Source organism: Armigeres subalbatus, chromosome 3 (assembly GCF_024139115.2).
Source record: "Armigeres subalbatus isolate Guangzhou_Male chromosome 3, GZ_Asu_2, whole genome shotgun sequence".
Lineage (NCBI taxonomy): Eukaryota > Metazoa > Arthropoda > Insecta > Diptera > Culicidae > Armigeres > Armigeres subalbatus.
This window is the reverse complement of record NC_085141.1, coordinates 319,033,368-319,045,600: the sequence shown is the minus strand read 5'-3', so window position 1 is coordinate 319,045,600 and position 12,233 is coordinate 319,033,368. Positions and strand designations below refer to the sequence as shown.

The window sequence follows — 12,233 nt, the reverse complement described above, 5'->3', positions numbered from 1 at the left end:
ATTCTATTATTGCATCTTCAAACCAATAAGTAAGCCCCACTGGCTGGCACTGATGTTATGGAAGAAAGTTGCCTGTTTCACATAATTTTACAGTCAGATTCCATGACTGTATGTTAGCTCCATGAGTTAGAAATGTTAGCTCTAAAAAATATTCGAGAAAAATTAGACTGTGACAGAAAGATTGAAAAGCGTCCGTTCGCGAGCACAGCCTACTCTCCCTCCTCTTCCTCAAATTATTATTTTTAGGCAAAAAGAAATTCGAGGGAGAGAGACAATATTTTTATATATAATTGACTGAGATGTTTTGAAGGGAAATGTCAATTGATATAGATTTTTGTACACCGAATATAAATATTGCTTATATAATTTAGATTTTAATACATGAGAATTTATCCAACTTCAGCAAGGTGCTCCAGAACCGCCGTTCATCACAAATCACGATTTCCTTCTTCACCTAGTACCGGAACTCGCCGTTGTAGTCGTTGCCGCCGCCGCAGACGTGGTGTTAGCCGCCGCCGAAGTCGTGGTTCCGGCCGCCGTAGAAGTCGTGGTTACTGCCGCAGTGGTGGTGGTGGTGGTCGGCGCTTCCGTCGTCGTTGTGGTGGTGGCCAACGTCGGCGGATTACAATTACCGCCGGTGAACTGCAGCGTCACTGTGGCGTTGCCGCACGGATCGAACGCCGTTGGGCACTGGGTGGTCACTCCCGTTCCATCGCAGTTGCACACAAAGAAAGCGGAAGCCATAAGGTCCGAGCTGACGAACTTGTTCGCACACTGGCCACACCCGGGCACTTGCATCACGCATGGATTCGGCCGGTAGCACAGCGATTCGTCCTGGCAGCAGAGGTTCTGCTGCGGATTGAAGAACGTCCCGGACGGGCAGCGACCCTCGATAGCCTTTCCGTTCCGACACTTGTAGAACCGGGTGCAGTAGGTGTTATGCGGGAAGTAGACTTCCAGGATGGAGGGAGGGGATGGGCACATGTAGTCCGGAGGGCCGACATGACAGCCAAGGCACTGGGCGATTGTACTAGGGACGGTGAATGATATTAGTGCCAAATAGAGGACACAAACTTTTGAACGCGAACGTTCCATTGTGGGTGAATGGTGAAACTATGGCTGCGCAGCACCGCAGTCCTACTTTTTATCAACTTCGATACGTGCTGGAGTCTACGTCCTAAGAAAGATAGACGTATGAATGCGGAAAGTGCAGTGCAAGTGCTTGGCGATTAAATTTGAGGAAGTATAATGCTTTCTTTTGTTTCAGAGACGGGATCATATTACCTTTTCTTGTTAGGAGAATCTTGTATAATACCGGTTTCTAGTAGCTGTTAGAAAGTTAATGGTTTGTTAGATGTTGTAACTGTTTGGTTGAAGTTGCGAGGTTCATACCTTCGCTCTTTTTTTAAGGAATAATATTGACCAATTTGACAATGCGTGTTATATTTAAAAATATATTTTCATTTGGCCTTAAAACGAGTGCGAGATACTGTAGAAGACGTTTCAGCTGTGGTTAAAATACGGATATAAATCAAACACAGATGATAATCAACAAAAAAGGAATTCACAAAAAGTTTTACTAACCTCTCTGACATTATTACAGATATGTCGTTACAATCATTACAACTCAAAATGGAATTGAAACAGTGTTGTCCTTAATATTTTATTTACTTTTTTAGATGCGAAGTTAAGGCTGGTCAAACATGGTTGATCATACATAAACCCTTATACACTACAGGCTATGTTCGACGAACAATGACTTCGCTTCATAAAATGTTTCCACTTATATTTGACCATGTGTAGAGTCGTATGACGAATAGTAAAACAGATCTGGTTCGTGAAACATCTCAATCAAAGGTCCAGTATAATTTTTAGCAAATGTTTCAATATTCGCCAAATATGTTTGCATGGGAGATATTGCTTGAAACGATAAATGGAAATGGGTACTAGAAATCAAGATTGCTTTACTAAATATCAAATCCTACTATTGCTTTAAGATGTGGTTCATTATTCAGTAGTAGTCTCCTCTGCAGTGGTAGTTGCTTCCTCAGTGGTAGTTGCTTCCTCAATAGTAGTTGTGCTCTCCACAGTGGTAGTAGTTGCTGCCTCAGTGGTAGTAGTTGCTTCTGCAGTGGTAGTCACTACCACAGTTGTCGAAGTCGTTTCCGCCACCGTAGTGGTAGTGGTTGTTGCCGGTGGATCGCACTTTCCGTTGGTGAAGCTCAACGTCACGGTACTGTTCGCGCACGGATCGAACGCCGTTGGGCACTGCCCCGACACCCCGGTTCCGTCACAGTTGCACACGAAGAAAGCCGAAGCCATGAGGTCAGATTTGACAAACTGGTTGGCACAGTTGGCACATCCGGACACCTGCATCACGCAAGAATTCGTACGATAGCACAGCGATTCATCCGGACAGCAGACGTTCTGCTGTGGGTTGAAGTACGTTTTGGACGGGCAGCGGCCCTCAACGGCCTTACCGTTTACGCATTTGTAAAACCGTGTACAGAAGGCTTCGTGGGCGAGGTAAACCTCCAAGTTGGTTGGCGGCGTTGGGCACAGATAATCCGGCGGACCATTTACGCAGCTGAGACACTGGGTTAGAGCTCCGGGAATGATCAGTGTCAGCCCCAGAGCACAAAAAACTAGGTAAGGTTTTTTCATGATCGAACGCGCTAGGAATACTGCGCTTAGCATACTTAGTAAACTTACTTTTTACTCGAGCTAAGAACGTGATGCGGTGCATATTCGAATGGTGGGACGTGACGAAGCGCCCAATGCGGATGCGATGTTCTTCGCACATGTTGAGTGATAAGGATGCGGAAGTAAATGGGGCGATAGCGGGTTTATGAAGCGTTGCGTTCAGAATGCAACAATTAGTATAAGATTGCTTACAGGAGCTGAAGGAAGCATACACAGTTGACGCATAAATTGTCCACAAACGAATTTTGAGTTTTGGAATAGGGGAACTGCTCCGTTTTCCATCTCGCTGAACAAATATTCATCTCATCGTTATACAAAAACCGATTTCGTCGCTTCTTTTTGCTGACATGCGTGCTCATGAGGCTGCAAAAAATCTTAAAAATAAGAAACAAATCAAATTCCTTTCCGTTGCTTTGTTTTTCGGGGGATGAAAATCGGAGCTATGAGATGAAGTCCAGGAGCAGTAATCCTATTTCGAATGGTTTCGGTGATTTTCAAAATCATTGCTTTTCACTTTTGATAGAAATTAAAACACATAAAACTAATTTTGAAAGTTTTATTAAAGCATTCAAATTTTAAAAACTTTAAAAACTGTACAAACATTAAAACTCAATAAAGTACAGTTACAATAATAAATAATAATAGTAGTACAAAATTTACAAAATTTAAGAATCTTCATTTTTTTTTTAAATTTTAAATCATATTTTTTCAATCTTGTAAATTTAAGATTTCTTAAGTTTTAAATATGAAAAAAATATTTGTTTGACAACTCTGAGTAATTCTAATGTTTTCAATTAAATCTCTTTTAAAATTTAGATTGCTTCCAAATAATCCAAAAATGAACTTTTTGAAAGCTCTTTAAAATGCCAAAACTTTCAAAAGTTCTATAAGTTATAAAATTTGGAAAAATTTACCAATTGAAAAAAAAAAGTTTTTAGAGAAATTCAAATAATTAAAAAAATCCAACATTCTGCCTGATAAATAAAAAAAAAAACAATATTGAAGTATAAAAGTTGTTAAAAATTTTGACAAATAAACAATTTCAATATTTAAAATTATTTTGTTAGTTTTAAAAATATAAAAAAAACTAATACTACTTTAAAATCTATTTTTTTCAAAATATGTTTTTGTATTTTTTCTTATTTTCTAAACTTACGGGTTTAAAATATTTAGAAAAAGCTTTAAATTTTATTTTTTTGTGGTTCTAGGAAGAGGCCCGGAAGCCTCCTTTCAAGAGGCCCGGAAGCCTCCTTTCAAGAGGCCCGGAAGCCTCCTTTCAAGAGGCCAGAGCCTCCTTTCAAGAGGCCAGGAAGCCTCCTTTCAAGAGGCCCAGAGCCTCCTTTCAAGAGGCCAGAAGCCTCCTTTCAAGAGGCCCGGAAGCCTCCTTTCAAGAGGCCAGGAAGCCTCCTTTCAAGAGGCCGGAAGCCTCCTTTCAAGAGGCCAGGCCTCCTTTCAAGAGGCCCGGAAGCCTCCTTTCAAGAGGCCCAGAGCCTCCTTTCAAGAGGCCAGGCCTCCTTTCAAGAGGCCCAGAAGCCTCCTTTCAAGAGGGCCCAGGAAGCCTCCTTTCAAGAGGCCCAGAAGCCTCCTTTCAAGAGGCCCGGAAGCCTCCTTTCAAGAGGCCCAGGCCTCCTTTCAAGAGGCCTGGAAGCCTCCTTTCAAGAGGCCCAGGCCTCCTTTCAAGAGGCCCAGGAAGCCTCCTTTCAAGAGGGCCAGAAGCCTCCTTTCAAGAGGCCCAGAGCCTCCTTTCAAGAGGCCCAGAAGCCTCCTTTCAAGAGGCCCAGGCCTCCTTTCAAGAGGCCAGAAGCCTCCTTTCAAGAGGCCCAGAAGCCTCCTTTCAAGAGGCCAGAAGCCTCCTTTCAAGAGGCCAGGAAGCCTCCTTTCAAGAGGCCCAGGCCTCCTTTCAAGAGGCCAGAGCCTCCTTTCAAGAGGCCCAGAAGCCTCCTTTCAAGAGGCCAGAGCCTCCTTTCAAGAGGCCAGAGCCTCCTTTCAAGAGGCCCAGGCCTCCTTTCAAGAGGCCCGGAAGCCTCCTTTCAAGAGGCCAGGCCTCCTTTCAAGAGGCCCAGAGCCTCCTTTCAAGAGGCCCAGAGCCTCCTTTCAAGAGGCCCAGAGCCTCCTTTCAAGAGGCCCGGAAGCCTCCTTTCAAGAGGCCCAGAAGCCTCCTTTCAAGAGGCCCAGGCCTCCTTTCAAGAGGCCAGAAGCCTCCTTTCAAGAGGCCCGGAAGCCTCCTTTCAAGAGGCCTGGAAGCCTCCTTTCAAGAGGCCCAGGCCTCCTTTCAAGAGGCCCGGAAGCCTCCTTTCAAGAGGCCAGAAGCCTCCTTTCAAGAGGCTCAGAAGCCTCCTTTCAAGAGGCCCGGAAGCCTCCTTTCAAGAGGCCCGGAACCCTCCTTTCAAGAGGCCCGGAAGTCTCCTTTCAAGAGGCCCGGAAGCCTCCTTTCAAGAGGCCAGAAGCCTCCTTTCAAGAGGCCCAGGCCTCCTTTCAAGAGGCCCAGGAAGCCTCCTTTCAAGAGGCCCGGAAGCCTCCTTTCAAGAGGCCAGAAGCCTCCTTTCAAGAGGCCAGAAGCCTCCTTTCAAGAGGCCAGAGCCTCCTTTCAAGAGGCCAGGCCTCCTTTCAAGAGGCCAAGCCTCCTTTCAAGAGGCCCAGAAGCCTCCTTTCAAGAGGCCAGAAGCCTCCTTTCAAGAGGCCCGGAAGCCTCCTTTCAAGAGGCCCGGAAGCCTCCTTTCAAGAGGCCCAGAAGCCTCCTTTCAAGAGGCCAGAAGCCTCCTTTCAAGAGGCCCAGAAGCCTCCTTTCAAGAGGCCAGAGCCTCCTTTCAAGAGGCCAGAAGCCTCCTTTCAAGAGGCTCAGGCCTCCTTTCAAGAGGCTCAGGCCTTCTTTCAAGAGGCCCAGAAGCCTTCTTTCAAGAGGCCAGGAAGCCTTCTTTCAAGAGGCCAGAAGCCTTCTTTCAAGAGGCCTGGAAGCCTCCTTTCAAAAGGCCAGAAGCCTTCTTTCAAGAGGCCTGGAAGCCTCCTTTAAAGAGACTCGGAAGCCTCCTTTCAAGAGGCTCCAGGCCTCCTTTCAAGAGGCTCAGAGCCTCCTTTCAAGAGGCTCAGAGCCTCCTTTCAAGAGGCTCAGAAGCCTCCTTTCAAGAGGCTCAGAGCCTCCTTTCAAGAGGCTCAGAGCCTCCTTTCAAGAGGCTCAGGAGGACTCCTTTCAAGAGGCTCAGAAGCCTCCTTTCAAGAGGCTCAGAAGCCTCCTTTCAAGAGGCTCAGAAGCCTCCTTTCAAGAGGCTCAGAAGCCTTCTTTCAAGAGGCCCAGAAGCCTCCTTTCAAGAGGCCCAGAAGCCTCCTTTAAGAGGCCCAGTAGCCTCCTTTCAAGAGGCTCAGATGCCTTCTTTCAAGAGGCTCAGGCCTCCTTTCAAGAGGCTCAGAAGGCTCCTTTCAAGAGGCTCAGGCCTCCTTTCAAGAGGCTCAGAGCCTCCTTTCAAGAGGCTCAGGCCTCCTTTCAAGAGGCTCAGAAGCCTCCTTTCAAGAGGCTCAGGCCTCCTTTCAAGAGGCTCAGAAGCCTCCTTTCAAGAGGCTCAAGCCTCCTTTCAAGAGGCTCAGAAGCCTCCTTTCAAGAGGCTCAGGAAGCCTCCTTTCAAGAGGCTCAGAGCCTCCTTTCAAGAGAGCTCAGAAGCCTCCTTTCAAGAGGCTCAGAAGCCTCCTTTCAAGAGGCTCAGGCCTCCTTTCAAGAGGCTCAGGGCCTCCTTTCAAGAGGCTCAGAGCCTCCTTTCAAGAGGCTCAGAAGCCTCCTTTCAAGAGGCTCAGAAGCCTCCTTTCAAGAGGCTCAGGAAGCCTCCTTTCAAGAGGCTCAGAAGCCTCCTTTCAAGAGGCTCAGAGCCTCCTTTCAAGAGGCTCAGAGCCTCCTTTCAAGAGGCTCAGGCCTCCTTTCAAGAGGCTCAGAAGCCTCCTTTCAAGAGGCTCAGAAGCCTCCTTTCAAGAGGCTCAGAAGCCTCCTTTCAAGAGGCTCAGAAGCCTCCTTTCAAGAGGCTCAGGCCTCCTTTCAAGAGGCTCAGGCCTCCTTTCAAGAGGCTCAGAGCCTCCTTTCAAGAGGCTCAGAAGCCTCCTTTCAAGAGGCCAGAAGCCTTCTTTCAAGAGGCCTGGAAGCCTTCTTTCAAGAGACCCAGAGCCTTATTTCAAGAGGCCTGGAAGCCTCCTTTCAAGAGACTCAGAAGCCTCCTTTCAAGAGGCTCAGGCCTCCTTTCAAGAGGCTCAGAAGCCTCCTTTCAAGAGGCTCAGAGCCTCCTTTCAAGAGGCTCAGAGCCTCCCTTTCAAGAGGCTCAGAGCCTCCTTTCAAGAGGCTCAGGCCTCCTTTCAAGAGGCTCAGAGCCTCCTTTCAAGAGGCTCAGAGCCTCCTTTCAAGAGGCTCAGGCCTCCTTTCAAGAGGCTCAGAAGCCTCCTTTCAAGAGGCTCAGGCCTCCTTTCAAGAGGCCTCAGAAGCCTCCTTTCAAGAGCTCAGGCCTCCTTTCAAGAGGCTCAGAAGCCTCCTTTCAAGAGGCTCAGAAGCCTCCTTTCAAGAGGCTCAGGAAGCCTCCTTTCAAGAGGCTCAGGCCTCCTTTCAAGAGGGCTCAGGAAGCCTCCTTTCAAGAGGCTCAGGCCTCCTTTCAAGAGGCTCAGAAGCCTCCTTTCAAGAGGCTCAGAGCCTCCTTTCAAGAGGGCCTCAGAAGCCTCCTTTCAAGAGGCTCAGAAGCCTCCTTTCAAGAGGCTCAGAAGCCTCCTTTCAAGAGGCTCAGAAGCCTCCTTTCAAGAGGCTCAGAGCCTCCTTTCAAGAGGCTCAGGCCTCCTTTCAAGAGGCTCAGGAAGCCTCCTTTCAAGAGGCTCAGAAGCCTCCTTTCAAGAGCTCAGAGCCTCCTTTCAAGAGGCTCAAGCCTCCTTTCAAGAGGCCTCAGAAGCCTCCTTTCAAGAGGCTCAGAGCCTCCTTTCAAGAGCTCAGAGCCTCCTTTCAAGAGGCTCAGGCCTCCTTTCAAGAGGCTCAGAAGCCTCCTTTCAAGAGCTCAGGCCTCCTTTCAAGAGCTCAGAAGCCTCCTTTCAAGAGCTCAGAAGCCTCCTTTCAAGAGGCTCAGAAGCCTCCTTTCAAGAGCTCAGAAGCCTCCTTTCAAGAGGCTCAGGCCTCCTTTCAAGAGGCTCAGAGCCTCCTTTCAAGAGGCTCAGAAGCCTCCTTTCAAGAGGCTCAGAAGCCTCCTTTCAAGAGCTCAGAGCCTCCTTTCAAGAGGCTCAGGCCTCCTTTCAAGAGGCTCAGAAGCCTCCTTTCAAGAGGCTCAGGCCTCCTTTCAAGAGAGCTCAGGAAGCCTCCTTTCAAGAGGCTCAGAAGCCTCCTTTCAAGAGGCTCAGAAGCCTCCTTTCAAGAGGCTCAAGCCTCCTTTCAAGAGCTCAGAAGCCTCCTTTCAAGAGGCTCAGAAGCCTCCTTTCAAGAGCTCAGAAGCCTCCTTTCAAGAGCTCAGGAAGCCTCCCTTTCAAGAGGCCTCAGAAGCCTCCTTTCAAGAGGCTCAGAAGCCTCCTTTCAAGAGGCTCAGAAGCCTCCTTTCAAGAGGCTCAGAGCCTCCTTTCAAGAGAGCTCAAGCCTCCTTTCAAGAGGCTCAGAAGCCTCCTTTCAAGAGGCTCAGAGCCTCCTTTCAAGAGGCTCAAGCCTCCTTTCAAGAGGCTCAGAGCCTCCTTTCAAGAGGCTCAGGAAGCCTCCTTTCAAGAGGCTCAAGCCTCCTTTCAAGAGGCTCAGAAGCCTCCTTTCAAGAGCTCAAGCCTCCTTTCAAGAGGCTCAAGCCTCCTTTCAAAGAGCTCAGAAGCCTCCTTTCAAGAGGCTCAGAAGCCTCCTTTCAAGAGGCTCAGGAAGCCTCCTTTCAAGAGGCTCAGAAGCCTCCTTTCAAGAGGCTCAGAAGCCTCCTTTCAAGAGGCTCAGAAGCCTCCTTTCAAGAGGCTCAGAAGCCTCCTTTCAAGAGGCTCAGAAGCCTCCTTTCAAGAGGCTCAGAAGCCTCCTTTCAAGAGGCTCAGAAGCCTCCTTTCAAGAGGCTCAGAAGCCTCCTTTCAAGAGGCTCAGAAGCCTCCTTTCAAGAGGCTCAGAAGCCTCCTTTCAAGAGGCTCAGAGCCTCCTTTCAGAGGCTCAGAAGCCTCCTTTCAAGAGGCTCAGGAAGCCTCCTTTCAAGAGGCTCAGAAGCCTCCTTTCAAGAGCTCAGAGCCTCCTTTCAAGAGGCTCAGAGCCTCCTTTCAAGAGGCTCAGAAGCCTCCTTTCAAGAGGCTCAGAAGCCTCCTTTCAAGAGCTCAGAGCCTCCTTTCAAGAGGCTCAGAAGCCTCCTTTCAAGAGGCTCAGCCTCCTTTCAAGAGGCCTCAGGCCTCCTTTCAAGAGGCCTCAAAGCCTCCTTTCAAGGCCTCAGAGCCTCCTTTCAAGAGCTCAGAAGCCTCCTTTCAAGAGGCTCAGAAGCCTCCTTTCAAGAGGCTCAGAAGCCTCCTTTCAAGAGGCTCAGAAGCCTCCTTTCAAGAGGCTCAGGCCTCCTTTCAAGAGGCTCAGAAGCCTCCTTTCAAGAGGCTCAGAAGCCTCCTTTCAAGAGGCTCAGAAGCCTCCTTTCAAGAGAGCTCAAGCCTCCTTTCAAGAGGCTCAGGCCTCCTTTCAAGAGGCTTGGAAGCCTCCTTTCAAGAGGCTTGGAAGCCTCCTTTCAAGAGGCTCAGAAGCCTCCTTTCAAGAGCTCAGAGCCTCATTTCAAGAGGCTCAGGAAGCCTCCTTTCAAGAGGCTCAGAAGCCTCCTTTCAAGAGGCTCAGAAGCCTCCTTTCAAGAGGCTCAAGCCTCCTTTCAAGAGGCTCAGAAGCCTCCTTTCAAGAGGCTCAGAAGCCTCCTTTCAAGAGGCTCAGAAGCCTCCTTTCAAGAGGCTCGGAAGCCTCCTTTCAAGAGGCTCGGAAGCCTCCTTTCAAGAGGCTCGGAAGCCTCCTTTCAAGAGGCTCGGAAGCCTCCTTTCAAGAGGCTCGGAAGCCTCCTTTCAAGAGGCTCGGAAGCCTCCTTTCAAGAGGCCCGGAAGCCTTCTTTCAAGAGGCCCGGAAGCCTTCTTTCAAGAGGCCTGGAAGCCTCCTTTCAAGAGACCCGGAAGCCTCCTTCCAAGTGGCATTCTTTCAAAATCCAAGAGGCTAAATTTCAAAATGTGTTGTATGGTGAACTTCTGTTTCGAAGGATTTTCTACAGCTCTGCCTAACATATCGTTGCTAATTATAGTTCCGCTATTAGTGAAATTCAAACAAGCAGTAAGTAGCAATAACTTATACTAAATTATTGAAATTTTGTTATCATTTAGTATAAGTTAGGTACTGCAATTGGCGTTTTAATTCCTTCAAAAGTGGAAGTCAAACATCGACCTGGCAGGCAGAGTTGTAGAAAAACCTTCGCACTTGATGTCCGACATACAACACATTTTGAAACTTAGCATCTGTATTCAGCTATTAACAAACTACTAAATGATCGATCGCAGATTAATAAGTGATCGATAACATCTTTGGTTAGAAGTGAGATGTTCGAAATGAATAGTGAAAAGTGAGAAATGAGAGGGGTCGTTCAAAAATGACGTCACATGTTTTAGGGAGGGAGACCCTAAGATTTTGTGACAGCACATATACAAGGTATACGAAAAAGCGTGACAGAGGGGGAGGGGGGTAGTCTAGAAATCTTAAAAAGTAGTGGACGCCATATTTGAATCGCCCCAGATGCCCGAAGTCAGCACTTCACACTTGTCTCTTGTTACCTTCCACTTTTCATTTATAGTTATTTTTGTATAATATTTACAATTTTTCATATATTTTATTTCTATTGTAATTCGTTTTATTCAGAAGTCCAATTATGCTTGTCAAATGGCCTGATAAAAAGAAGATTTTTTTGTCACAGAAAAAAAACATTTGTGAGCAAATGACAAAAGATTTATGTATGTAAGTGAACAGTTAAATAGTCTCATCTTACTCTGATGAAAGTTTCACTGTATCTAGAAAAAAAAAAACTCATATGAAACTTATTTCCCGATAATAAACCGACAACCATCAACCGAACCCGCATGTCATCAATTTCTCCGCCGGAGACGTAACGCGAACCCTCATCGCATTACAAGTCAAGTCAATTCGTTCCTGGTACCCCTACTCGGGAGACGATGAAAGAACCGAAAGCAAAACAAAAACCTCTCGAAATATGATGACTCAGGTCGTTGGGATCGAGACCGAACACTCGTCGTGACGGCCGAACCCCCCCTCATATGCTTATGCCGATCCACGTTAGTGACGACTGACCGGTTCGTTCGGTCGCATCATCATCGCCGCCGGATGAATATCTCGACCATATCTTCAACGTCATCATAGAGGTCGTCATCATATGCGCCCCATAAGAGGCTGTTCTTGAGTAACGAACGATACAAGGCACCGCGAGCGTTCAGCTCCATCGTCTGACATCTCGGTGGAGTTGTGAACTGGGGCCCCATTCTCGATTCATTTGTTTCCGTTCAAAGGCCAGTATTGTGGTCTGCGTTGTCGGATTGTTCTTAGCCAAGTTGGACCGAACGAAGCGGTGAAACCAATAAAAGTGATCGAAGTATCGCCACTTGAACATATCACATTGAGTTCAATGTTGCATCAATCTCAATTAGAAAAATATACTAAAATACTAAAATAAAAATAAATGTAGTTTTCAGTTTCCAAACCCTAAACCAATCAGTTTATTCATGACCAAGGGATTCTTTTCATAAATTAGCTGTCGGAGAATTCTCTCTATTGGAATGCCCGCATTTTGCTGAAGGGTCAGACACGGTTGGCCAAACCATAGAAGAAGAAAAAAAAATCTGATTTTGATTAATGACATCGTCACCCTCGATAGATCGGCAAGCACTGGCCAGCACCGAGGCCACTCGAGACGGCGAAAGGCATTCAATCTTTATTGAATTATTTCTGAGAACGGTCCCTCCAGTTTGTGCGCGCATCGACGCCACGGGATCCCGCGGGTTTAATTCGTGCCTTCGCCTGGAGTTGGCCTGTTTTATTTTTTTTTGCTATCGCAAACCGTGCTGTGCCTTCGATTGGTGTAGCGATGAAACTGCCGATGAACTTTGGCGGATTGACCCGGACGTCGCGTCACTTCGCTCGATGGTGAGATGAAAGCCGAACAAAGAGATTGCGAGGGCATCTCGAGCAGTTTGATCTACCAGAATGGTGCGGCTATCCAACGGCGACCGCAGTTCGACCCAAATTAGGTCACGAAATGATGAAATTGTGTTGTCAGTTCCTTTAATGATCTGTGGTGAATGTGAGTTCAAATAAAATTCATGCGTGAAAGCGGCCCCCGGTAGGAGGCGATGTGGGTTAGATTTGCATGTGGGATGGTGGTCTGTTGTATTTTCAATGGTTATTATGTTAGAAAAGGAAAAGTTGAAGGAATGTAATTAAAGTAGTGGAACTTGAACCAATTTGGATCGAATGAAGTTATTTTTTGGGGATCTAGGGTAACAAAAAAATCATTGTTCAACATTCCAACCTTCATATTCAAGGGGTAAAAAACGTTTAAAAT

The 12,233-nt window shown here is 47.2% G+C and overlaps 2 protein-coding genes across 2 annotated transcripts; both read right to left on the bottom strand.

Moving 5' to 3' along the window:
• Nucleotides 1-450: 450 nt before the first annotated feature.
• Nucleotides 451-1,095, bottom strand: LOC134222685 (spore coat protein SP65-like). The gene has a single exon (XM_062701843.1). The coding sequence runs from the start codon at nt 1,093-1,095 to the stop codon at nt 451-453; it is 645 nt and encodes a 214-aa protein (XP_062557827.1).
• Nucleotides 1,096-1,981: 886 nt separating this feature from the next.
• LOC134222684 (uncharacterized) lies at nt 1,982-2,803 on the bottom strand. Its single transcript, XM_062701841.1, has 2 exons — nt 2,713-2,803; nt 1,982-2,645 (listed from the first exon to the last, which is right to left on the bottom strand). Exons 1-2 carry the CDS (start codon nt 2,801-2,803, stop codon nt 2,008-2,010), a joined length of 729 nt encoding a protein of 242 aa, XP_062557825.1. The 3' UTR covers nt 1,982-2,007.
• Between the last annotated feature and the right edge of the window lie 9,430 nt (nt 2,804-12,233).

Excerpts from the sequence above, each read along its gene's own strand:
- LOC134222685 (XM_062701843.1), bottom strand. The coding sequence starts at position 1,095 with ATGGAACGTTCGCGTTCAAAAGTTTGTGTCCTCTATTTGGCACTAATA.
- LOC134222684 (XM_062701841.1), bottom strand. The coding sequence starts at position 2,803 with ATGTGCGAAGAACATCGCATCCGCATTGGGCGCTTCGTCACGTCCCAC. Across the intron at positions 2,646-2,712 it reads GTTCTTAGCTCGAGTAAAAA|TTTTTTGTGCTCTGGGGCTG; the intron begins GTAAGTTTACTA and ends AACCTTACCTAG.